At 39.9% G+C, this 24,963-nt stretch overlaps 1 protein-coding gene across 2 annotated transcripts in view; it reads left to right on the top strand.

Annotated features, from left to right (window-relative positions):
- SLC12A5 (solute carrier family 12 member 5) overlaps positions 1–24,963 on the top strand; it is a 139,572-nt gene that overhangs the window by 103,184 nt on the left and 11,425 nt on the right. For both annotated transcript variants that reach the window (XM_073606256.1, XM_073606255.1), the window contains exons 13-23: positions 991–1,109; positions 1,249–1,347; positions 1,568–1,687; positions 3,176–3,280; positions 3,399–3,567; positions 4,075–4,270; positions 4,360–4,529; positions 9,261–9,392; positions 14,203–14,310; positions 19,395–19,517; positions 21,231–21,415. In XM_073606256.1, coding sequence (XP_073462357.1) covers positions 991–1,109; positions 1,249–1,347; positions 1,568–1,687; positions 3,176–3,280; positions 3,399–3,567; positions 4,075–4,270; positions 4,360–4,529; positions 9,261–9,392; positions 14,203–14,310; positions 19,395–19,517; positions 21,231–21,415 — 1,526 coding nt within the window. The remainder of the gene's footprint in view (positions 1–990; positions 1,110–1,248; positions 1,348–1,567; positions 1,688–3,175; positions 3,281–3,398; positions 3,568–4,074; positions 4,271–4,359; positions 4,530–9,260; positions 9,393–14,202; positions 14,311–19,394; positions 19,518–21,230; positions 21,416–24,963) is intronic.

Below are 24,963 nucleotides of genomic sequence, written 5' to 3'. Positions count from 1 at the left end.
TTCTTGGTTTGGGAGAATGGTTGTTACCAAAATGGAGATATTTCTGAGACTCCTGGATTTGTTTCAAACTGTACCAGTATTCCCAGTTCTTTCTTTAAACAGGTACTCATGGCTGTATTGATATACATCTTGGCTAAACACTGTCCTAGGCTAAGATATGACATTTTAATTAGCTGTAAGAGGGATGGAGGTAGAGGTTTTCCAAACTTGAAACTGTATTACAAGGCCAGTCTACTCCTCACCCATATCCTGGATTGTTATTATAAGGAAGGACACAAACTGTGGGTTACAGATGAACAATGTATCTCACATAGTCTCCCATTTTCCTTTTCATGAATTACTCTGGTTGAACGGCCTTGTTTCTAATTGTTACCATTTTGTCTACCACCACTATTAAAGATATATGGCTTTTTTTTTGTAGAAGCTGGCCTGTTAGGGGCAGCTACATCAAGACTGTTGAAGTTGTGTGTGGGATCCATCTCCTCTATAGTCTAAGCCTACAGTGTATGTTTTGAGATATGGATTTATGTTCTGCATAAAATATGTAATAAGGTTATATATATATATATATATATATATATATATATATATATATATTTCTGGGATGTTGGCACCCAAGTAACCTCCAATCACACCAGTTATTAGCTGTTTTCCTGGAATTAATCTTTAATTAAAAAAAAAAAACAGAAAAAAGTTAACTATTAAGCACAAATGTTCATAGTGATTTTCAAAAGAAAAGATTTGGAATGGTTTAGATGCATATGAGATGCATCCATAGTGTGACATATTTAGGGGTCATCTTATAAATGTTTTCAGTGAAGATCCACCATCTTTACAATTGGATTCCATTAGGTAATTTGTGAATCTTAAGTTGAAGTTGTTTAAAAACTTTTATAAATAGACCCCTTGTCTATTGGAATATTAATGTGCTTTATTCCATTATAAACATTAATATAGAAAGGTGAATGTGTTTTTCTTCTATTTACACAGGTGTTTGGCCATGGCAAGGCTAATGGAGAACCTACTTGGGCCCTCTTACTGACCGCTTGTATCTGTGAAATTGGCATCCTCATTGCATCACTGGATGAAGTTGCACCTATTCTTTCCATGTATGTCACCTGTATCTTTGGTCTCAGTGTTAGCACGGCTCCTTTTTTTTTCCACACTTACTCTTGGATTCTTCTTTAACATCTCCTTTCCTCTAATTTTCTAGCTTCTGTCTCTTTTTCTTCTTTCCTATAACTACAGGTTTTTCTTGATGTGTTACATGTTTGTTAACTTGGCCTGTGCAGTTCAGACATTGCTCAGGACTCCGAATTGGAGGCCTCGCTTCAAATATTATCACTGGTGAGTGAAGGCCAACTGTACTGAATAAGAATAGATTTTTTTTTATTGGATATAAGCCTTAAATTAGAGACTTCCACACCCAGCTGTCCATATAAATAGATAACTGAAGCCAGTGTGCTTACTTGAAATATTTTTTTTCTCACATTTGGAGATATAAAGATGTTCTCTTGTTCTTTGGACCAAGTTCCTGAAATGCTTTCTACGCCTTTCTCTCTTACAGGGCCCTGTCTTTCCTTGGTATGAGTCTTTGCCTTTCTCTCATGTTTATCTGCTCTTGGTATTATGCTCTTGTAGCTATGTTGATCGCTGGTCTAATCTACAAGTACATTGAGTACAGAGGGTGAGTGATTTTTGTATGTAATTGCACACATACAGAACACATAGAATGGTAACTTTGTAGCACTAATGCAAAGAGGGGTGATTCTGGGGGCAGGAATGCGTGCTAAAGCTCTGCCGATTAAAGTTTTGCATGTGAAGACATCATTGATGTGCAGCTTTTCCTTTGGATTATACCGAGTTATGTAAAATAGCTTAAAATTAAAGCATATTCAACCACTGGGAAAAGACGACAAAATCTGTCACGATCAGACTTCTACCCAGAAAAAAAACAGTTGATTTACTTATGTACAGGTTTATTCTATGTTTGTTGTTAGACAGTTTGCATACATTTGTGACAAATTCATCATAATGGTTGCAGCAATTTTGGCACTTCAAACAAGAAGATATTTTAGATCTGATTAAAAAGTAACTTCACTTCTGTTGAGAAAAAAAAAAAACAATGTACATGGCAAACTTTGTTCCTACTTGTTTCTCTACTAAAGGAATAACTGCTTGTTCTTCTCTGTCCTTTGGATACTGATTCTGAATGGGAGTGAATTTTTCATTATTGATCAGCTGATGCACTTGCAGGACTCTAATGAGGAAAGTTGCAGTGCCTGCATAACTTTAGAAGTGATTAGCCCTTCAGGAGCATCCCACCAAAAATGACATTTTGGTTGCAGAGGATGCTTAAAACTTGACTTGTATCTTCGTGCAGACTTCTGGGAAAATCAGTCAGCCAATCACATAAGCAGGAAATAACATCTCTGGGGGCATTACAAACACCAACCGTGTAGAGGATACCTCCAGGTTGCCATATTGCATTCAATTTTACAGAAAATGATAGCGTTGCAGATTGAAAAGGAAAGCAAATTTTTAATAACATTCAATTACAATATGGTTTGTGTTACAATCGTATATACTATTTTCTTTTAATATTTCCTATATTTTTTTCCCACGGTAGTGTAGTTACCCTTTTATAATGGTAACATTTGGAATATAGCAACATCTGACTCTGAGGACCAATATTCCAAGAATGGTGCACTTTAGAAGAATTAAGTAAAGCCTTCCAACATATCCACCTAATTTCCATTCATCTAAAGAGTAAATACCGGGACTCGTCCTGGGCTTGTAAATCTTCTTTATTAACTCTCGGATAAAAGGCACAGATGCAATAGTGCTAGTGCAGTAGCGCTGTTGCATCTGTGACTTTTATCTAGCAGTATAATAAAGAAGATTTACAAGCCCAGGACAAGTGCTGGTATTTACGCTTTAGATGAATACATAAGGCATACGAGAGCCTTTACCGCAGCACCGCTTATTGCACACAGATATCGGGTCCCGCCAGGTTGAGTACAATGAGTTCTTTTTATGATAACTTCCATTCATGTTCCCTTTAAAAGGAGCCCACAAAGTGCACCCATCTCCTTGTTTAATGGTGAACTATTATGCGTGTCTTTAGTAGAGGAAGGTAACAAATAGGATTTTTACATGATATTTGTGTGTGCAGGGCTGAAAAGGAGTGGGGAGATGGAATTCGTGGCCTGTCACTTAGTGCTGCTCGATATGCTCTTCTAAGGTTGGAAGAGGGTCCCCCACACACCAAAAATTGGAGGTATGTGTAAGCAGCCTACCTACTTTGATGTTTTTCTGTAAATAATCCTAAGAAAAAAAAAGATAAAAAGTTACTTGGGATGAAATTTTAATAGTTGACTTCTCCTTGTTCTTTGTAGACCTCAGTTGCTTGTTCTGGTCCGTGTGGATCAGGATCAAAATGTCGTTCACCCTCAGCTTCTTTCCTTGACCAATCAGCTGAAAGCAGGCAAAGGTCTGACTATTGTTGGCTCAGTGTTAGAAGGAACCTATTTGGAGAATCATCCACAGGCTCAGCGTGCGGAAGAAGTAAGATTCATTTCATGGTATACTATATATACTTAGGTGGCTTGGTTAAAGCCCAACTCCAGCCAAAACTTCAGTTTGCTATGGATAGATTTGTAAAGGGTAAAAACTTCAAAAGGGTATTAATTAAATACTGGCTGTGTTTTGTCCCAACTGAGGAGATCTCTCTTCCCTTTCTGTTCTGTCAAATACCTGTGTCCTGGGCAGGAAGTTTGAGGAAAGCTCAAAATTTAAATTTGTTAGAAAATATATATCCCAGTTAGGGAGATATTCCTTCACTGCCTATCATATCTAACATGCACCAAATAGGAATTTCGTAGTTTTTTTTCATTTTATGTTTTATCTGACACGGGTTAGATAGACATAAAGTAAGAAGAATTCTCCCAAACAGGGGAAGACAGCAATAAAAGTGGAAAAAACATTGTAATGTTTTAAACAAATATATATTTTGGCTGGGGATGGGTTTTAAGGCATTTTTCTAATTTTCCATGTCACTGTTTATCAAACCAGTCTATCCGGCGTATTATGGAAGCTGAGAAGGTAAAGGGATTTTGTCAAGTAGTCACTTCTTCAAACATTCGGGATGGTATTTCCCATCTGATTCAGTCCAGTGGACTTGGAGGACTACAGCATAACACTGTCCTTGTGGGATGGCCACGGAATTGGAGGCAAAAAGAAGATCACCAAACTTGGAGAGACTTTATTGGTATAGAATTTTATCTTTTATGCATTACAATTTCTTTAAATGTGGAGTTGTTGCCAATACCTTCCTCTGCTCCTTTTCCTTTATTGCAGAGCTTGTAAGGGAAACAACTGCAGCTCACCTGGCTCTGATCGTTGCCAAAAATGTTAGCATGTTTCCTGCAAATCCAGAGAGATTTTCTGAAGGCAACATCGATGTTTGGTGGGTTGTTCATGATGGTGGTATGCTAATGCTGTTGCCATTCCTCTTACGTCACCATAAGGTAATTATCAGTAGATGTATGTAATAGTGGCCATCATAATAATAATAATTATTAGATATAGGATACTATTTATCTGCATTTTATTTCCCTATGGTTGCATGTATTGCCATTAAATTCCCACATCTGTATAAGACAAGTTACACTATTCATTAATATTTCTCCAACAAACATTCTATAATTACCACATTACCTAAATTCAAATACACTGAAAATAAATGTGGGGAATGCAGTAAACCAAATACATTAAAACATCTATTATTGTCTGCACATTTCTTTCAAGTTTTCTTTAAAAAAAAAGGTGCAGACAATTTTAGGTGTTTTAATGCATTTGGTTTGATGTATTCTCTACCTTTATTTTCATGTAATGGTTAGATCGCCATAAAGAGATCTCTCGATGAACTAAAATTCAGATTTTAGGTGTTTGTTTTTTTCTATTGGTAGTGGAAACCTTACAATGGTAACACTTTTACCTGTGCCAGTAAGTCAAACCATATACCAGAGTACCATAAGATTGATATGATATATTAATAGTAATATAATCAGATGTTACCTCTTGATCAACCTTGACAAAAAGGAGGGTATCCCCTAAGTAGACTTTAAAGGCATTAACATGGTTGATAGAAAAAGTATAATCTTATTAAACACGATAAACAAATTAAAAACAGAATACTTTGGAATAGTTACAATTACTGTGTACATGGTACAAAATCACCACAAAGATTGACTGTAATATTCTCGTGATTCACCCAACGCGTTTCAGAGTATCAATGTCTCTTTCTTCTGGGGTGTTATGAGGAGGTCAACCATATATCTACAATATAGTGGTTACAAGAGGTCAGAAAAGATATATAATAAACAACACTGTATCATATGTATGTTTAAATCAAATATGTATTATGTAGATTTGATTTAAACATACATATGATACAGTGTTGTTTATTATATATCTTTTCTGACCTCTTGTAACCACTATATTGTAGATATATGATTGACCTCCTCAAAACACCCCTGAAGAAGGAGACATTGATACTCTGAATACTCATTCACGTCGGGTGAATCACGAGAATCTTATAGTCAATCTTTGTGGTGATTTTGTACCTTATACACAGTAATTGTAACCATTCCAATGTATGCTGTTTTTATTTTGTTTATCATATTTAATAAATTATACTTTTTCTATCAACCATGTTAGTGCCTTTAAAGTCCACTTAGGGGATACCCTCCTTTTTGTCTAGTTATTTTGGATGTGGCACCCCATAGGGACATTGTCATCGATATAAATCATTGCTTGATCAACCTTGTATGTTCTCTTACTTCTATTATTCTTTGATAGGGAGAGAATGGCAAGTCCATTTTTCTCTACTAACAACAATTTATCTCTACGGTAGGCTGCCTTTAATGAACTGGCTGAAATAAATGTGTGTTAACTTTTTTACACACTTCCAAGATTCAGCTGCTCAATCCTGGCTTGTTACTGGCATGTCCAAACAAGATATGGTCCATCTCAATATGGTCATCATTGTTAACAATAAGGACATTTTTTTGTCCTCTTTGTACATGGTTTCCACATCAGTCAAAAAGGAATAGTCTGCATGCAGGTTGAAAGTGACAGGTCGCAGAAACTCCTCTGCATCACTTTCAACATGTATGGAGTAAGCAAGCTTCTGCTGACTGTTCCATGGCACAAGCAATGGGATGACAAAGTATGGAGAGCACATGCGGTAAGGTGGGCTAAGCGTGGGCAACAAGGGTTACAGCTAATGAATTGAAAAAGGGGGATAAAAAAAAAGTACTGGATATAATGTTGATTCATTTAAAGGAAGAAAAAAAATGTGCATTTATTATTTTTTTCCTACAGAAACCTGCAGAGCATTGCATCTGCAATCAGTGGAATGTGGGTGCAATATCAGGCTCCCACAGACATGTCCTCCAGGTTCTTTCCCGTACCTCTGTATGGGATTTCTATTAGAAAGCTGGAGAAAGTGTACTCATCAGCACCCTCGTCATTCATGGAGAACTTCAAGTCGTCTGCTGTGATGGCAGAAGAGACTTGTTGTTTACTCATTCACAGATACCAGTGAATGAATAACGCAGCTGTGCAGGCAGAGCACCTCAGAGCAGCGCCGATTTTAAAATGTGACAGAGGCTGCGGAGGAGAGGATCCTCCACCATCTCTATCACAGGGTAAGGGGTGAATGGGGCAGGTACTGGAACATGTTACATGTTTACCCATATTTAGCATGTAACATTTAACATATTCCAAAAGTGAACTTAGCATTTAAAACATTTATTGAACAAGAATGTCAGCTATAGCCATCGTGTTTTGAGGTAAAGGACTCCCCCCTTCTTCCGCGCAATAAATTAATTGAAAAATGGTCCATATTAAACGTAATGATAAAAAAAGGACAACAAAACCCAGGATGCTATAAGGAGCCTGAACCGAGGCTGGATTTAACCTGAGTGTCGGTCAGCTGTCCTCTCCCTGGTCAGATTATGCTGACACTCAGCTTCAACCCAACACAAAAATGTAATATATTGCAGTTTACCAATCCTTTGGTAGCTGCATTAGTGTTCTTTTATTAGGCTAAGTACATTTTTTCAAGTACAGAAAATACCATTTGATCCTGCAAAAAATCCTGTGCACTGAGCTGAAATCGCAAATAATGTGATCAGCCCTCCCAGCTATCTTACATAAACTACAAAACATCACTTCCATATGTAACGGAGAAGAGGAGAGGTGCTTGTAGTCCAAATCAGGAGAGCAACCTAGGGTAATAATGCTGTTCATCCATAGCTTACAGTACGGTAAGTGAACGTTTTCAGTCTAGGACAGAAGTTTATTACCGACAGGATCAGCAGATGAAAATAAAGCAAAAAAGCCTGAAAACAGAAAAATAATAATTTATACATTTTTATTTTTTGGGTTTAGATATGCTTTTATGAAACAACCAACCATGGGGATGACTGAGGCTGGGTTCACACTATTCCGACACGGAAGTCGCACGACTTTCCATCCGACCTTGCCCTGCAACTTCATGTCCAACTTCCATGTGACTTCAATGAACGGGATCCGACTTTGAGATGATTGCGACTTGTCCTTTGATCAATCAAAACAATTCCTTTGCTTCTGGTATAGAAGAAACCTCACGCCAAATATTTAAAAAAAAAACAGTGTGGGTGGGGTTCCCCTTCAAGATTCATACCAGATTCAAAGGGCCTGGTATGTATCTGGGGGGGGGGACCCCACACGCTAAAATTAAAAAAAAAAAAATGGTGTGGGGTCCCCCCAAAATCTATACCAGACCCTTATCCGAGTATGCAGCCCGGCAGGTCAGAGACGAGCGAGTGCCCCCCTCCTGGACCATGACAGCACACATGCCCTCAACAAGGGGGGTAGGTGCTTTGGGGCGGGGGGGCTCTGTGACCTCCACCCCGAAGCACCTTGTCCCCCTGTTGATGGGGACAAGATCCTCTTCCCGACAACCCTGGGCGGTGGTTGTGGGGGTCTGCATGCAGGGGGCTTATCGGAATCTGGAAGCCCACTTTAACAAGGGTTCCCAGCCACCCCCTATGTGAATGAGTATGGGGTAACCATTCACAAAAAAAAAGAAGTCTAGTGTTACAAAAAACAAGAGATGGTTTTTGACAAGTCCTTTATTAAAAATGAAGAATGTCCCCCGCCGTAGCTCCAACATGTCTTCTTCTCCGGTCCCGCCACTGATGTCTTCATCTGTTCTTCTCCCTCCGGTGATGTCTTCTCCCTCCTGTGATGTCTGCTGCCGCCACCGACCTGCTAAAAAGAGAAAAAAAACGATCCCCCGTTGTGTCAGCTTCATTGTCTGACAGTTCTTTTGGCCATATGGTGACGTAATCTGGAAACCCCGCCCATTGTGACAGAGATGCTTGGACAAGGGTCTGGTATAGATTTTGGGGGGGACCCCATGCATTTTTTTAATTCTTATTTTGTGGCGTGGGGTTTCCCTTCAAAACCCATACCAGACCGAAGGATGGGAGGGGGGACCCCACGCCGTTTTTTTTTTAAATTTGGGCATTAGATTCCCCTTCAAGATCCTCAGAAGACAAGTCGCAAGCCACAGGTCAGATCAGTTATGTGACTTACATTCAAATCAATGGGCTGAAATCATACCTAAGTCGAACCAAAGTACTGCAAGGACCTTTTTCAACAAGTCGGACCAGTTAAGACGGCTTTTATAGGGAACCATTGCTTTTGACATGTCATGCGACTTGTGCTCTCTAAGTTGGAGCGTATGTCTGACCAGTGTGAACCGTCCCTAATGTAAGTTTTATCTAAATAAAGAAACTCTTTTTAAAAGGCCAGCTAGCTGTCTTTTAGGATTATATGTAAAGGTACAAATCAAGGTGGTAACAGGATATAACAAAAGAAGCAATTCACTGTCTTGGGCCTTTTAAAGAAAATGGGACAGCATTAGTTACCTCTTACACAGGCTGCATGTATAGTGATCATTATCTCATTTTCTGTTATATAAATAATTGATGGCACTTTCTTAATGACAACTGTGGGTTAGCTGAGAAAAATCAGGCATGATTCTATTTCATTATGCTCTTTCATTTCTCTTACAATTACTGGAGTGTAATTTAATGTAAACCTAATTCAGCCATTATACTTGTTAACACAATAACCCAGAGCTACCAATGAAAAGACTATAATCTTGCTTCAAGTGAACCATTATATGTGCCCTCTCCACAAAGGTCTGGAAGAGATGTACGATGAGGATCTTCACCGTGGCTCAAATGGATGATAATAGTATCCAGATGAAGAAAGATCTGACAACCTTCTTGTATCATTTGAGAATTACTGCGGAGGTGGAAGTGGTGGAAATGGTGATTCTTACTTCTTTTATTGTGCTCAGATCTAAAATATACCTGATGCCAAAAACTGGCCATGTTGATTTAGATTTGTATAACATAACTCAAGCTATTAAAGCTGGACCTAAGGCAAACAGATACTTATACTGTATATAAGTGAGTCGCTTTACCTGTATTTCTGTCCATCTAGTCCTGGGATTTATCTACAGTCCTACCAGACAACACAGCCAGGTAGATGCCACCACTTTTGTTAGTTAGCAATATAGTAATAACATCTCTCCTTCCCCAGTTTGTTGATTGGACAGAGATAGAACAGCAGCAGACTGGTAAAGGCACCCCTCTGCTCATTCCTCCAATCACCATGTTTCTTGTCATTGACTTTTGTATACAGCACACCTGATTGGCACGTACTCCTGCTCTTCTCTGTCCCTAAATGCTGCTGTACAGGGGATTTTAAGAAGCTAATATTATCAAATTTGGGTACTTACACCATCTTCAATTCAAAAAATACATTTAATGATTTATTAATGATTACAGGGCTGCAAAAATGTGTCTTTTATATCTGCCTAGAGTTGAGCTTTAAGCAGAATACAAAGTAAGGGCAAATTCACACCCATGATGTTTCCTGCTGTAGAATGCAAGGATGCTTTCAAAGAACATTAAAAAAAAATGATCTCCAAAAGTGACAGTTTACCAGCTTGGCGTGGTACAAAAACAAGAACCCTCACTATTTTTGTATCATAACTAATTTTGTGGCCATAGAAAGAACAAGCAATACCATATTTATTGTTTTATTGCATGTCACTAATGTGTCTTGTCTTTTTTTAAATTTACATTAAAAATAAATATGAAGTGCATGTAGTAATGCATTTTAAAGTGGAGTTCCACCCAAAAATGGAACTTCCACTGTCCGGATTCCTCCCCCCTCCGGTGTCACATTTGGCACATTTCAGTGGGGAGCAGATACCTGTCTAATACAGGTATTTGCTCCCACTTCCGGTGAAAGGTTGCCGCAGTATCCGCAGCGATCTACGCCATGTCTGGCCCTTTCTCCATCCCCCCTGCTGTCTTCTGGGAGACACACAGATCCCAGAAGTCAGCAGGGACCACTCAGAACGTGCAGCGCGACTCACGCATGCGCAGTAGGGAACCAGGCTGTGAAATTCACTTTGTGATTCCCTTACTAGCAATGCCGGCGCCTCCACCCGGAGCCTGAGGGGACAGGTCGGCTTCGGGTGAGGACATCGCAGACATCCTGGACAGGTCCTTATTTTAAAAGTCAGCAGCTGCAGTATTTTTTTTTTTAGGCGGAACTCCGCTTTAAGAGTTTTACTAACTGAGCAGAAGTGTCATTACAGGCTAACACTTTTGATAATTCTCTCGTCAATTTAGTGTACTCATGATCCCAGTTGCACAGTATACCGTTGGCCACAACTCTTGTTCCACCTTGGAGCCAAGCCCTTACCTTTGAACAATCCAATGCCAGAGCATCACCCTGTAGAGACTCTCAAAGTGGACTAATAGGCAGGAATGATGCTTAGCTACAAGCTGGATCTATGAATTCTAGGGGCATTCTGGGCACACAGAAATTAGGATTTTTTAAAAAAAGGAGTCTTGTATATTGGCAGTATAGTTAGATTTGACAAACTGATATCTCTGGTAGGTTTGCCTAAAAGCAGCAGCAAGCTGACACTCTTTTGACATAGACATTTTTGTCTATGCATCACTGGTAGACACAATTTACTGCTCTGTAAGAAATTAATATTTTACCTAGTCTGACAATAAAATTGGAAGATTTTTTTTGCCCACTAAGAGACTACAATTTTATTAGAATAAATATATTTATACACCTATATGTATGTATAGGTAGATGGTTACTGTGCTTTAATATTTACTTAAAGCGGAGTTCCTCCCAAAAATGGAACTTCCGCTTTAAGTGTTGGTGACCCCCTGACATGTCACATTTGGCATGCCATTTTTTTTTGGTGGGGGGTACCCTGTTTTTACTGGCACCCAGCTCCCACTTCCTCCCGGGGCTCCCTCTTATGACTCATCCCTCCTCCCTACCTGGCAAACTCTCACCAGAGTGAGAGAGAGAGAGCTGTACATGATGTCATAAGCCTAGGCTTTTTACCAGACAAGAAACAGGAAGTGGGTTGTATAAAGGTATTTACTGGCAGAAAAAAAATGTTTTACTATCCAAAGTTAAAACAAAAAGGGCAGAAGATTTAATAGATGGAAAGATGAAAAAATTACTGAAGGTCCACTTTAACTGTACATTAGTGTGATGGCTGCTAGAATGAAATTTAAAAAAAAGCCCCCCTGCAATGCAGCTGATGCCTGGATTTTGAAGAGATACTACTGCCTGAAAAATCTTCAAAATTTGACAAATCCATGAGTGTCAGATACCTGGTCCCCCACTGCGCACTATGGTTCCTCCCACTAGCCCCTATCTCTCTACAGGACACAGTAATGACTAAAGGGCTAGTGGATTAAACCACTCAGTACAGCAGGGGACCAGGCATTGGCTACTCCCAGAAGTGTCAGATTGAGAAGATTCTTTAGGCAGCGGCTTTTCATGTGAAAATCAGCTGGTTTGAGGTAAGCATTAACTGTCTTCTTTGTAAGAAGTACTTTTTAAAAATGGTTTATGCAAGTGAGTAGTGACAGATTTGCTTTGAACTGATTTCATTACATATATGGAAACTACTTTAGCTGCTAAGGGATTTGAAATTCTATGCAGCCAGTTTGGTGATTTACACACATCTGTCACATTGTGCAGCGAAGAAGGAGACCCACTTATTCCCAATTCAGCAATACCACCCAAAGCATAAGCAGGATCATCTCTGTTCAGTTGGCAAGGAGGACATCCAGAAAGCAGGAAGTATAGAGTCATATTCCTGGCTGCACGGTGTGGCAGAGGTGTGTACATCTCAAAATCAGCTGAACAGTTAAAATATTCTTAGGCAGGGGAACCACTTATGTGGGTATTAGCTGTTTGTTTGGAATTCCACTTTAAATTTCAACTTGTACTTGTGATTCAGCCTGTAAAAGGTATAGCTTGTTCAGTTCAATCATAGATAATTGTATCTGTAGAATAAAATCAGATATTCATTTCTTAACATAACTCACACACAACACATTGAGGGACATAGTGTGGCAGTTTTATTAAAGAAAACACACATTGATGTAACATAACAGAAACAATTAGGCTTCTATATTGCTTACATACCTGACAACAGTATGTGTTTGGCCCATGTGCTGTAAACTTATAGCATCACTATTGCAGGATCATTATATAGAAGTATTTATTACCTGTACAGAAATAGCCCAACAGGTAAATATGCATGTTTAGTGGTAGGTAGATAGGGCAGATCACTGTTAAAACCAGCCCCAACAATTTACTAACTTCTAGAAAAAAAGCATGGGGAAAGGCTAAAAGTTCTACTATTTTTTATTACTACCTGTGTGCCTATTGGGATAATTTCTTCACACTTCCTGTCCTCCGGTCACTGGGACAGGAAATTAAGGGAATGCTCCTTAAAGTGGATGTAAATCCGGAATGTTTTTTTTTTTATATGTCATAATGTAGACTATAAGATTTCCTATCATTTGAGCCCAGTCTTGCCACACAGAGTTAATCCATCTCTGAGCAATCCTCTTTTATTGTTCAGTGAGATAAAACTTGACAAACAGAGAAAAACTTTGTCAAATCCTCCCCCTTGCTGTGAGTGACAGGTGATTTACATCTCGTGCACTAGCCTAAGACATGCATTATTTTTTATTTCCCTCCCACTCCTTTCTTCAGCAGCTCTGCAAGGATTGGCTGTTCCACACCTCAGCATGATTTGGCATGCTGAAGTCATGTGGTTACTTTCCTGTCTTTTCACTGGATGTTAGAGATCATAGCAGAAGTTCAGTGTAAGAAATACACAGGAGAAAATGCATATTGACAAGAGGAGTGTAGAGGTGGGCGGAGTCGTGATGTCTACTGACATCACGACTCCACCCACCGAGCTCCAGACAACAGACCCACCCACAGAATTTGCAGTTTTTCGGGTCTCATAACAGACAGAGGGGAGACATTTGACAGGTAAAGATAGATGCAGGAGGCATGTATATCCTTATAGATAACCCCTATGGCAGTAGTTTAGAAAGGATGACATTGGGTTTACATCCACTTTAATTGAGACACGAAAAGTAACATAACGCCTTGTTAAAGGCTCTCATAGATGGCTTTGATTCGTCTGGTTCCTGCAAAATTGGCTAAAATTTGAGTTGTAAGGTCCTGCAGATGCCATCTGGTAGAATGCAGTCACTGTTTGGCTGATCATTTTTGACCTGGCTCAGTCAATTTTAAATTGACAAGTGGAAACTTATTGGCCAAACAGTGACTGCATCCTATCGGTGCCAGCAGCCCCAGCTGCCTGAATTCAATGACAATGGAGGAACCTAGTGATTTTCCCTTACTTTCTCATGGGCCATATTTTGAGATGTCTATGCTTACCTTTATTAGAGTAGAGAATCTGAGTTAGACCCTCTTCGAAGTTTTTATTAGTAAGATCCCCTCACTTTCTGTTCTGGTCACATGTAAGTCAGGGTGTATCCAGGACAGGGAAAAAGGATAAAATCTCCCAAACAGGGAGTAATAAAAAAATAGATATTGCCTCCACTACTATAATAAAAAGAAAAAAATTTAAATGTTTTGACGTATAAAGTATATATTTTTTTACACAGGCATATATTTTATGCTGTAAGTCCAGAAAATATTCATAACATTTGTAGACTCGGTTTAACATGCATGTATATATGTTGTTTTTTTTAGCATGACAGCGATATTTCTGCATACACATATGAGAAGACTCTCGTGATGGAACAACGATCACAAATCTTGAAGCAAATGCACCTTACCAAAACAGAACGGGAGAGAGAGGTAAAGTGTTAACTAAAGAATACATTTATTTATTACAAGTACTTACATAGCACCAACAATTTACAAAGCACTTTACATATAAATATATTATACATTCTAGACTGTAAGCTCTACCGAGCAGGGCCCTCTGATCCCTCCTGTATTGAATTGTATTGTAACTGTACTGTTTGCCCTCATGTTGTAAAGCTCTGCACAAACTGTTGGCGCTATATAAACCCTGTGTAATAATAATGATGTACATTCACCCCCAGTCCCTGCCCTCAAGGAGCTTACAGTGTAAGGTCCCTAAGGCCTAGTACACACTATCAAGTTTTTTTTTTTTGTTCAAAAACTAAAAAAAACTGACAGCTCAGGTCTGAACCGCTGTACTAATGATCCAACATTAGTACAGCAATCTCGTTATTGTGTTCTGACATTGGGATGGCCCCTTGCCAGAACTTCAGCTGGTTTTCGAGCATACTCGTCCGACAGAAGCCGGCCAAATGGCTGCCTTCTGTCGAACCAGCTGCCAAACACACAGGAGTCAGTTTTTATTGAACTGCCCGATGTCGCCAACATTTGGCCCATGTGTACTAGGCTCACATTCATACATACATACATACACATTCTAGGGCCAGTTTGCACAGGAGCCAATTAACCTACCAGCATATCTTTTGGGATGTGGGAGGAAACCGGAGTACCCAGAGGAAACCCAAACAGGCACAGGGAGAACATACAAACTCCAGGCATGCAGTGCCAAGGTTGGGATTTGAACCGATGACCCTAGTGCTGCCAACCAGAAGTACTAATCACATGCCACTAATGAAATGTATTCTAATTTTCAAATTTTCAGGTGAAGAGAAAGCCAAAACAGTTCCTGATTTAGAAACGCCCATTGAAATCACTTTGTTGATCACAGGGGTTGATGCTTTCACTTTGCTGACCACTAGACACAACTAAAGGGCCGTACACATGGGCTGAATATCGGACGGCATTGGCCATTTTCTGTCAAAGGAACATGACCGAAAAAAATCTTCCGAACAGCACTCTCAGCCAATGGCTGAGAGCGCTGGCCGGTGTATTCTGGCAGGGGGGTGGGCGTCCCCCTGTCAGAACACAATAGCTTAGCAGGGGAGATCGCTGTACTAACATCAGTTTGTTAGCACAGCGGCTGCTCCTGAGCTCTTCACATTCAACACGCTGGGTTGAACTAAGAAGAAACTGCTAGTGTGTACCAGGCTTAAGTCAACCAAGTTACATCAGTGGGTATCTGTAAATGTTATTATTATTTGATAAACTAGTGCAAGGGGCTGTGTGTAGAAAAGCTATATATCCACAGAGAACTAGAAAGAATCCATCATGTTCCAGTCTTGCATAAATAAAATGACGTTTGTAGATAAGAAACAATGAGCACTCAAAAAACAAACAAAGAGCAGCTAGCACTAAATAGGTGACCACCCAATCAAACAATAAATCAAAAAAGGAAATGCAGCGCTAAAAAACATATAATATACCTCATAAAAAAATGTGCACATAAAAACGTGTATCAAACTAATGCTGAAAATATATTACATCTATACACAAAAAGATATAAATCAAAAACATATCATGACTTAACAATAACTCAGCATTGAAAGCGCTCAAGAGAACATATAAATAGTGCTAGCCCTTAAAAGTCAAAAATGTAATAATCCCAAAATGTGGTTAACAACTGGAAGTATCAACTACTAAGTGCATTGGTGCAGTATAAAAGAAGGGAAAAGTGTTACATCCATTCATCCGCTGGTGTAAATTCTCCACCACATTGCACTCACCAGAAGACTAATGCCGCGTACACACGATCGGACATTCCGACAACAAAATCCTGGGATTTATTTCCGACCGATGTTGGCTAAAGCTTGTCTTGCATACACACGGTCGCACAAATGTTGTTGGAAATTCCAAACGTCAAGAACGCGGTGACGTACAACACATACGATGAGCCGAGAAAAAGGAAGTTCAATAGCCAGTGTGGCTCTTCTGCTTGATTCTGAGCATGCGTGGAATTTTGTGCGGCGGAATTGTGTATACACAACCGGAATTTCTGACAACGGATTTTGTTGTTGGAAATTTTTGTAGAACCAGCACTCAAATTTTTGTTGCCGGAAATTCCGACAAAAAATTTCCGATGGAGCCTACACACTGTCGGAATTTCCGACAACAAGCTCCCATCGAACATTTGTTGTCGGAATGTCCGATCGTGTGTACGCGGTATTATAGTTATTAGTCTGTAGTAATAATCCACCTTCCCAGGGACTCTGTGATTTCTGTTCCACTAAATATAAAGTGCTGCCAAATATCCATCCTGTTAATAAAATGCTCACCACCCAGAGCCAGAAAATTGGTATATAGTGTAGTATTTATTGGTAATACAGTATATCAATAAAATAATGTAAAAAATCCACAGGGATGAAAGACAAACAAATGCCGCCAAAACATACTCCAATGGCTGCCGCTCTGAAAAACAGAGTCGGCGGCATGGTGTCAGTGTATAGGGCTCCACCTGCATTGTATTACTATTATACTGGATTACCAATAAATAATAAACTGTATACCAATTTTCTGGTTTCGGGTGGTGAGCATTTCTTCAACAGGACGAATGTTTGGCAGCACTTTATATTTAGTGGAAAAGACATCACAGAGTCCTTGGGAAGGTGGATTATTACTACAGGCTAAGAAGTATTAGTCTTCTGGTGAGTGCAATGTGGTGGAGGATTTGCAGCCAAATCCTAACATGCACTTTTCCCTTCTTTCATACTAAAATGACTTTTGATTGGTTGTTGTGGATTATTAGCTCTTTAGCTAAAAGAAATAGGATTCAACCAGCTACATCTGTGAGGTCCTAATACATATATCTTTGTAAAGGTTCATAAAATTGTCTTGCCCTATGGATCATTAGCTTTGTTTAAATTAACAAAGTTTGGCAAGTTTGGTGAAGACAATTTTTTTGTAACTCATCTTTTTTTGCTTGAATAAATAACCTTTTGGTCAATCTAAAAACCAAGCAACTCCCTATGCTACCTGGATTTTTTCCAACCTGTACTTTGGTTTTTTTTTTTGTGAAGTGTTTTTTTATTGACAACACACAATTTTGTAGCTTTTATTATTTGGGAAGATGATTATTAAACATTTTTTAAAATAGCATAAATGTAGACTGTTTGGTTTCTGACCACCATGGTTATTTTTTTTTAATGACCACCCACGAGAGAAACATAATGTTATAATAAACCTCTATTGGTATAGCTAGAATCAGTGACACCATGCTCCTCTTAGGAGCTCACATCAGCCCAAAAATACTCTCATACCATTTGTTCTAGAAAATACCAGAATTACTCATTTGGGCCAGTAGATATCCAGATATTCAGAATAGAAAGGGTTATGATTAGCTTTTCACTGATACCGGTATTGGTATCGATATTGGTATTGGTGCTGATACTAAGCATTTGCACGAGTACTTGTACTCGTGCAAATGATCCAATGCTAAACCTAGTTCACATATATGCGAATTATATGCATTTTGAACGGCATCTGATTCACATGAAAATGTGAACCTGCAGCCTTTTCAATGGAGCCGGTTCACATATGTGTGGGCCGGCCACAGCACGTTTTTTAAAAAAGAGTCCGGTAAGATTTTGAGCAACGTTCAGCTCACCTGAATCACACCTGAACCACTGAACAAAGGCGCGCCAGAGGGGGTTGAAATCCCGCTGTCAAAACTGGACGGCACATATGTGAACCCGGTCTACTGGAGAGAAACTGTCACATGACACTAAAAATTGGTATCGGCGTGTGCTTGAAAAAAGTATTGGTACTCATACTTGGTCTTAAAAAAATGGTATTGGTGCATCCCTAGTTATGATAGAATGACAGTGTCCAGATATACAAAAGTGCAAGAAAATTGGAGAAATTACTGTACAATAGTGTCAAAACAAAAGCAGCTAAAATTCAAACACTAGACAAAATATAAACATATAGTGTAGCACTAAAAAGGAAAAAACAATGAACTGTGATATCCAATGCATATAACATTAAAACGAAATAAGTGAACTGATAAAAAGTCCAATGTTCACTGAAGGTGAACTAAATAATTAATGAAAATTAAAAAAATATGTCCACCTCATGCTCAATGGCGAATCCTCAATTGAACAAGGACAGCACAAACAATATGCAAGTAGATGTGCAGTTGTGGATGTGAAGAAATCCTCTGTCAAAAGGAATAAAGACGGTTACTCTTACCGGATATGGTGGACCCACTTACCGAATGGAAGTGGATCAATCAAGCTTATGTGGGCCAAGTGCCACAGGGTTAGGATTGGCAGAAAAACGGTCACCCCAAACAGGATGGTTCCACTCCTCATCCGTGATGGTCCAGCCAACATTCCTGGATCCTTATGACTCTCCAACACGATATGAAACGTCTACCTATGGGGGAGCCTTCTGGAGGTTGTTGATGTATAAAAAATGGACTGGGTTTTTAAACAGTAGCACACCTTCCTCCTGGCTGCAGCAACTGCTCCAACACCAACTACCCCTCAGATGAGGATTCGCCATTGAGCATGAGATATACAAAAGACCCTGTTGCTAGACTATTAATTTCAGCAACAGGCTTTCCATAAGATTATATGTGCATTTAATGTATTTTATGCATGTTGACCTCTAAAAGCCTCCCTTTGTAGACATCCAAAAGCCCTGAGGCTGGTGTTGACCGCCACCATCTTGGATGTGATGTCAGCAGCCCCAGAAGACTCACAGCAGTCACTCAGGTGACATTATATAGTATTCCCCCTCACTCCTACACGCAAAATGTTATGTAGGGAGGGGAAGGGTGGAGGAGCTGGACCAACATAGATAATATTTAGACAATCCCATAAGAGGAGAGGGAGGAGGAACTGTATCTGTGTTAGTAGTTACATTTATTTATTAAGTTCAAAAGGCACACTGCAAGTGTATTGTTTATGGAAAGTAAAAACACATTTTAAATACTAACATTTCCTGCCCTTTTACCTGCAATTTTTACGTCAGTGACAGTTTCTCAATAAAGATGTCTTTCAATCTATCCTATACAGATCCAGAGCATTACTGATGAGTCTCGTGGATCAATCCGAAGGAAGAACCCACAAAACTCCAGGTTACATTTAAGTGTCCCGGAGGAGCAAGTGGGAGATTGTGAAGAAAAGGCAGAGGAAGAGGTAACACTGGCATCATTTAATTGTATCTTTACTCGAAGCCAAAAATGCAGCTTACTAGTCCTTGGCGTGGTGATTGCATTTGTTTTCTTTTGCTTCTTAAAGCTTCTTTTGCTCTATTTTCACCTGGTAATCATGCAAATAACACACTTTGTGGACCTGTGTGGCTCCACTTTACCTATGGAGGGAACCATGGTTGTCACCCTAGGCTGTTCTCCTGATATGGATTACAAACCTATTCGGGGGCTTGGCTTAGTGGTTTACAGAACTTAGCTAAGAAGATATTCTTTGGTGCAGCTCACAGGAAGCGAGAAGGCCACTGCCTGGCAAGATCGATATGTGTCTTCTGTATTTGTTGAAAATGTACTTAGCTTTAAAAAAAAAGAGAACTAATGCAGCCACCGCATGTAAGGACTCTTGGGTTTAGTTATACTTTACCCACTTCCCATCCGGGCTAAATCTGGCACTTCGCTCCTATATGGAAAAATCATAATTTTTTTTCTAGAAAATTACTCAGAACCCCCAAACATTATATATGATTTTTTAACAGAGACCCTAGGGAATAAAATGGCAGCCGTTGCAACTTTTTATGTATTTTATGTATTTGCGCAGCGATTTTTCAAATGCTTTTTTTTTTGGAAAAAAAAAACAGTTTCATGAATTAAAAAAAAAAAAAAACACTAAAGTTAGCCCAATTTTTAATATAATGTGAAAGATGATGTTACGCCGAGTAAATAAATACCTAACATGTCACACTTTAAAATTGCGCACACTTGTGGAATGGCGCCAAACTTTGGTACCAAAAAATCTCCATAGGCAACGCTTTACATTTTTTTACAGGTTACCTGTTTAGAGTTACAGAGGGGGCCTTGGGCTATAATCATTACTCCCGCTCTAATGTTCTAATGCAATACCTCACATGTGTGGTTTGAATGTCGTTTACATATGTGGGGGCAACGTACGTATGCATTCGCTTCTGTGTGCGAGCACGCAGGGATGGGGGCGCTTAAAAAAAAAAACTGTTTTTTTAATTATTTTATTAGATTTTTTTTATTTTTGCACTTTCCCTTTAAAAAATAAATTTTTGTTGATCACTTTTTTCTATTACAAGGAATGTAAACATCCCTTGTAATAGGAATAGCGCATCACAGGTCCTCTTTATGGAGAGACCCCACATCTCTCCTCTAGACAGGAAAGACAGAGATAAAAAAAAAAAATAAATGATCTCGGCCTTTCCAGCCGAGTCCCCGGCTATGTTTACTTCTGCCAGGCCAGGCGTGTTGTCATAACGTCGCGCCCGGGCCTCCGAAGGTCATAAAGATTGCCAGGGACCATCTGTCCCTTGCAAATCTCTATGCTCAACTTCTGGCGCCGGTGGATTCCTTCTCCGGCTTGCCGATCTCACGGGCGAGCTGTAGAAGCATCAGAGATAAGCGAGAGGGGAGGATGTCCCCTCCCGCCGCCTGTAAGAATGATCACTGCCGCTATGATTGTTCTTACAGTGTAGGCAATCGCCAGCCAAAAAAGATGATATCTGCAAAATGCCTGTAGCTGCAGGCATCATTCAGATATCCCCACACAAAGTCCAGGATGTCATATGACGTACCTTGGGTGGGAAGTGGTTTTAAATGGTACTTTCTACGGCACCTCTGTGGACAATTGCTCAGCTGAAGTCGTTTTCTAAATTTCTCATTTTACTGTTTTTGTCTCCTTCAGGTACAATTAATACTTGATACAAATGCAACAGGTTCGACCCCTCAGTCTCCTCCAGAGGAACCAGACACCACTCATGATAAAGTACATCTAACTTGGACAAAAGAAAAATTCACAGCAGACAAGAACAAAAGTAAAAGTCCTAGCAGCACACCGGAAGGGATAAGAGATTTTTTCAACATGAAACCGTAAGCACAAATAATATTCAGGCTGCAGCTTGTTTCTAATCAGACATACTGAAATGTAAATTTTTACATTAAAGGGAAAGTAAAGCGGATTTTCAGTAAACACTTGAGGTTTAGACAAAGTTTAAATTTATTGAGCTATCTTACCTTTGCTGAACATTTCTAACAAAAACATACAGTGCGATCTCTATACCAGACATAAGGCTAGTACACACTACTAGTTCAACCGAAAGAAAAACTGACAGCTCAGGTCGGAGCTGCTGTACTAACAATCTGATGTTAGTACAGCGATCTCCCCTGCTGTGCCATTGTGTTCTGAAGGGGGGATGGCCCCCTGCCAGAACAGTCCGGTCAGCGCTCTCAGCCATTGGCCGAGGGCGCTGGTCGGGAGCCGGTCGGCAGACCTTTTTAGGCCATGACCCTTTGACAGAAGCCGGCCATTCGGACCGGCTGCCATACACACACAGGCCGAATATCAGCCGTTTTCTATTGAACTGGCTGATGCCACCCGACATTTGGCTCATGTACTAATGCCCCATACACACGATCAGAAATTCTGCCAGCAAAAGTCGAATGTGAGCTTTTGGTCAGAAATTCCGACCGTGTGTATGCTCCATCGGACTTTTGTTGGCGGAATTCCAGCCAGCAAAAGATTGAGAGCATGTTCTCTATTTTACAGGAGGAAAAAGTTCCTATCCGAAAATGCGTTCGTCTGTATGCAATTCGGACATGCAAAAATTCACGCATGCTCGGAAACAATTCGACGCATGAACTTCATTTTCTCGGCTCGTCGTAGTGTTGTACGTCACCGCGTTCTTGACGGTCGAAAGTTCAGAGAACTTTTGTGTGACCGTGTGTATGCAAGGCAAGCTTGAGCGGAATTCCATCGGAAAAACTATCCAAGTTTTTTCTGACGGAATTTCTGATCGTGTGTATGGGGTATAAGCTATAGTGACGAATGGCTTTGTTGACAAACAAAGCCAACCCTTACACCTCAACCCTTTGTATGCTAACAAAGCCATGTGATCACTATCTTAGTGATGTCGTGATAATCACGTCTTAATACGTTACATAGTTACATAGTAGGTGAGGTTGAAAAAAGACACAAGTCCATCAAGTCCAACCTATGTGTGTGATTATGTGTCAGTATTACATTACATATCCCTGTATGTTGCGGTCATTCAGGTGATTATCTAATAGTTTCTTGAAGCTATCAATGCTCCCCGCTGAGACCACCGCCTGTGGAAGGGAATTCCACATCCTTGCCGCTCTTACAGTAAAGAACCCTCTACGTAGTTTAAGGTTAAACCTCTTTTCTTCTAATTGTAATGAGTGACCACGAGTCTTATTAAACTCTCTTCTGCGAAAAAGTTTTATCCCTATTGTGGGGTCACCAGTACAGTATTTGTAAATTGAAATCATATCCCCTCTCAAGCATCTCTTCTCCAGAGAGAATAAGTTCAGTGCTCGCAACCTTTCCTCATAACTAAGATCCTCCAGACCCTTTATTAGCTTTGTTGCCCTTCTTTGTACTCGCTCCATTTCCAGTACATCCCTCCTGAGGACTGGTGCCCAGAACTGGACAGCATACTCCAGGTGCGGCCGGACCAGAGTCTTGTAGAGCGTGAGAATTATCGTTTTATCTCTGGAGTTGATCCCCCTTTTAATGCATGCCAATATTCTGTTTGCTTTGTTAGCAGAAGCTTGGCATTGCATGCCATTGCTGAGCCTATCATCCACTAGGACCCCCAGGTCCTTTTCCATCCTAGATTCCCCCAGAGGTTCTCCCCCCAGTGTATAGATTGCATTCATATTTTTGCCACCCAAATGCATTATTTTACATTTTTCTACATTGAACCTCATTTGCCATGTAGTCGCCCACCCCATTAATTTGTTCAGGTCTTTTTGCAAGATTTCCACATCCTGCGGAGAAGTTATTGCCCTGCTTAGCTTAGTATCGTCTGCAAATACAGAGATTGAACTGTTTATCCCATCCTCCAGGTCGTTTATGAACAAATTAAATAGGATTGGTCCCAGCACAGAACCCTGGGGAACCCCACTACCCACGTCAATAAAAATGAAAGCCACATCAGTGACAGCTTTCACTGTATTCTTTCTAGGTATACTCAATGTTCACCTAGAAAAAAATAGTTTCCCAAAAAATATAGTACAAGTATTGAAACAAAAAAAAAAATATATGGGTGATGCCATTACCTTCAGAAGCAATTTAATGCCCATTGCACCTTAAAAAATACCCCAAATTCATCTTCCCCATTTACTCCAAGATTTTTGCCAAAACAGTGACTTTGGACAAAAGGTCAAACATCCAATTTCACTCATCCCCATTGAACATATATATATATATATATATATATATATATATATATATATATATATATATAACATTGATAATACTGCAATGTATATTGAAAGGTATTTTATGAGACTTTTACATTTTTACATGCTTTTGCAATTTATTTATTTACAATTTTATATTTTTGTTATGTATTAAAAATAAATCCACCCTAATGCCCCGTACACACGAGCGGAAATTCCGCCAGCAAAAGTCCAAAGAGAGCTTTTGGTCCGAAAATGCGACCGTGTGTACGCTCCATCGGACTTTTGCTAGCGGAATTCCAGCCAGAAAAAGATTGGGAGCATGTTCTCAATTTTTCGGTCGGAAAAAGTTCCGATTTGAAATTCCGATCGTCTGTACCAATTCCGATGTGCAAAATTCCTACACGTGCTCGGAAACAATTCCACGCATGCTCAGAAGCATTGGACTTCATTATCTCAGCTCGTCATAGTGTTGTACGTCACCGGGTTCTTGACGGTCGAAAGCTCAGCGAACTTTTGTGTGACCGTGTGTATGCAAGCCAAGCTTGAGTGGAATTCCGTCGGAAAAACCATCCAAGATTTTTCTGACGGAAATTCCGCTCGTGTGTATGCGGCATAACACTAAAATCTCTACATCTACAGACATCCACAATCTAACACTAACCTATCTAACCCTTTAAAAAAGAAATCAGTATACAGTACATCCCTTTTTTAAAGCCGATCCAGTCCAATCCCACGCTGAGCTGTCAGCTGCGGCTTTGCTGTGGAGGAGGGTGCAGAGGACACAGCCGACAACGGAAGCCCCATAGTAAATCTATGGGTGACATCACTTACTATTCATTTCACAGCTGTTGTTGGCTGTTGTCCTCTGCAAAGCTTCCACCGCTGGAGATCGGACCAGAGCTGCTTCAGAAAAGGTATGTATACTGATTTCTTCTTTACAGGGTTAGATAAGTTAGTCTTAGATCGTGGATGTGTGTAGATGTAGAGATTTTAGTGTTAAGGTGGAGTTCCCCTTTAAGCAAAGAGAAGTGCACATTACCATTGGACAAAGCTTTGCACAGTCACTTAAACAAACCTGTTGAATAACTATTGAGATAGGGGTGCTTTGTATTTCGGTGAGTGAGCTGACTCACTGTGAAAATGAGCCCGGCACTACCATTGGTTCTCTTGCACACGGGTTGGCTGAGCCTGTTCAGCATAATTGCTGGCAA

This window comes from Aquarana catesbeiana, linkage group LG12 (assembly GCF_042186555.1).
Source record: "Aquarana catesbeiana isolate 2022-GZ linkage group LG12, ASM4218655v1, whole genome shotgun sequence".
Taxonomy (NCBI): Eukaryota; Metazoa; Chordata; class Amphibia; order Anura; family Ranidae; genus Aquarana; species Aquarana catesbeiana.
The sequence above is the reverse complement of the archived record's forward strand: the minus strand, read 5'-3'. Positions and strand labels throughout refer to the sequence as shown.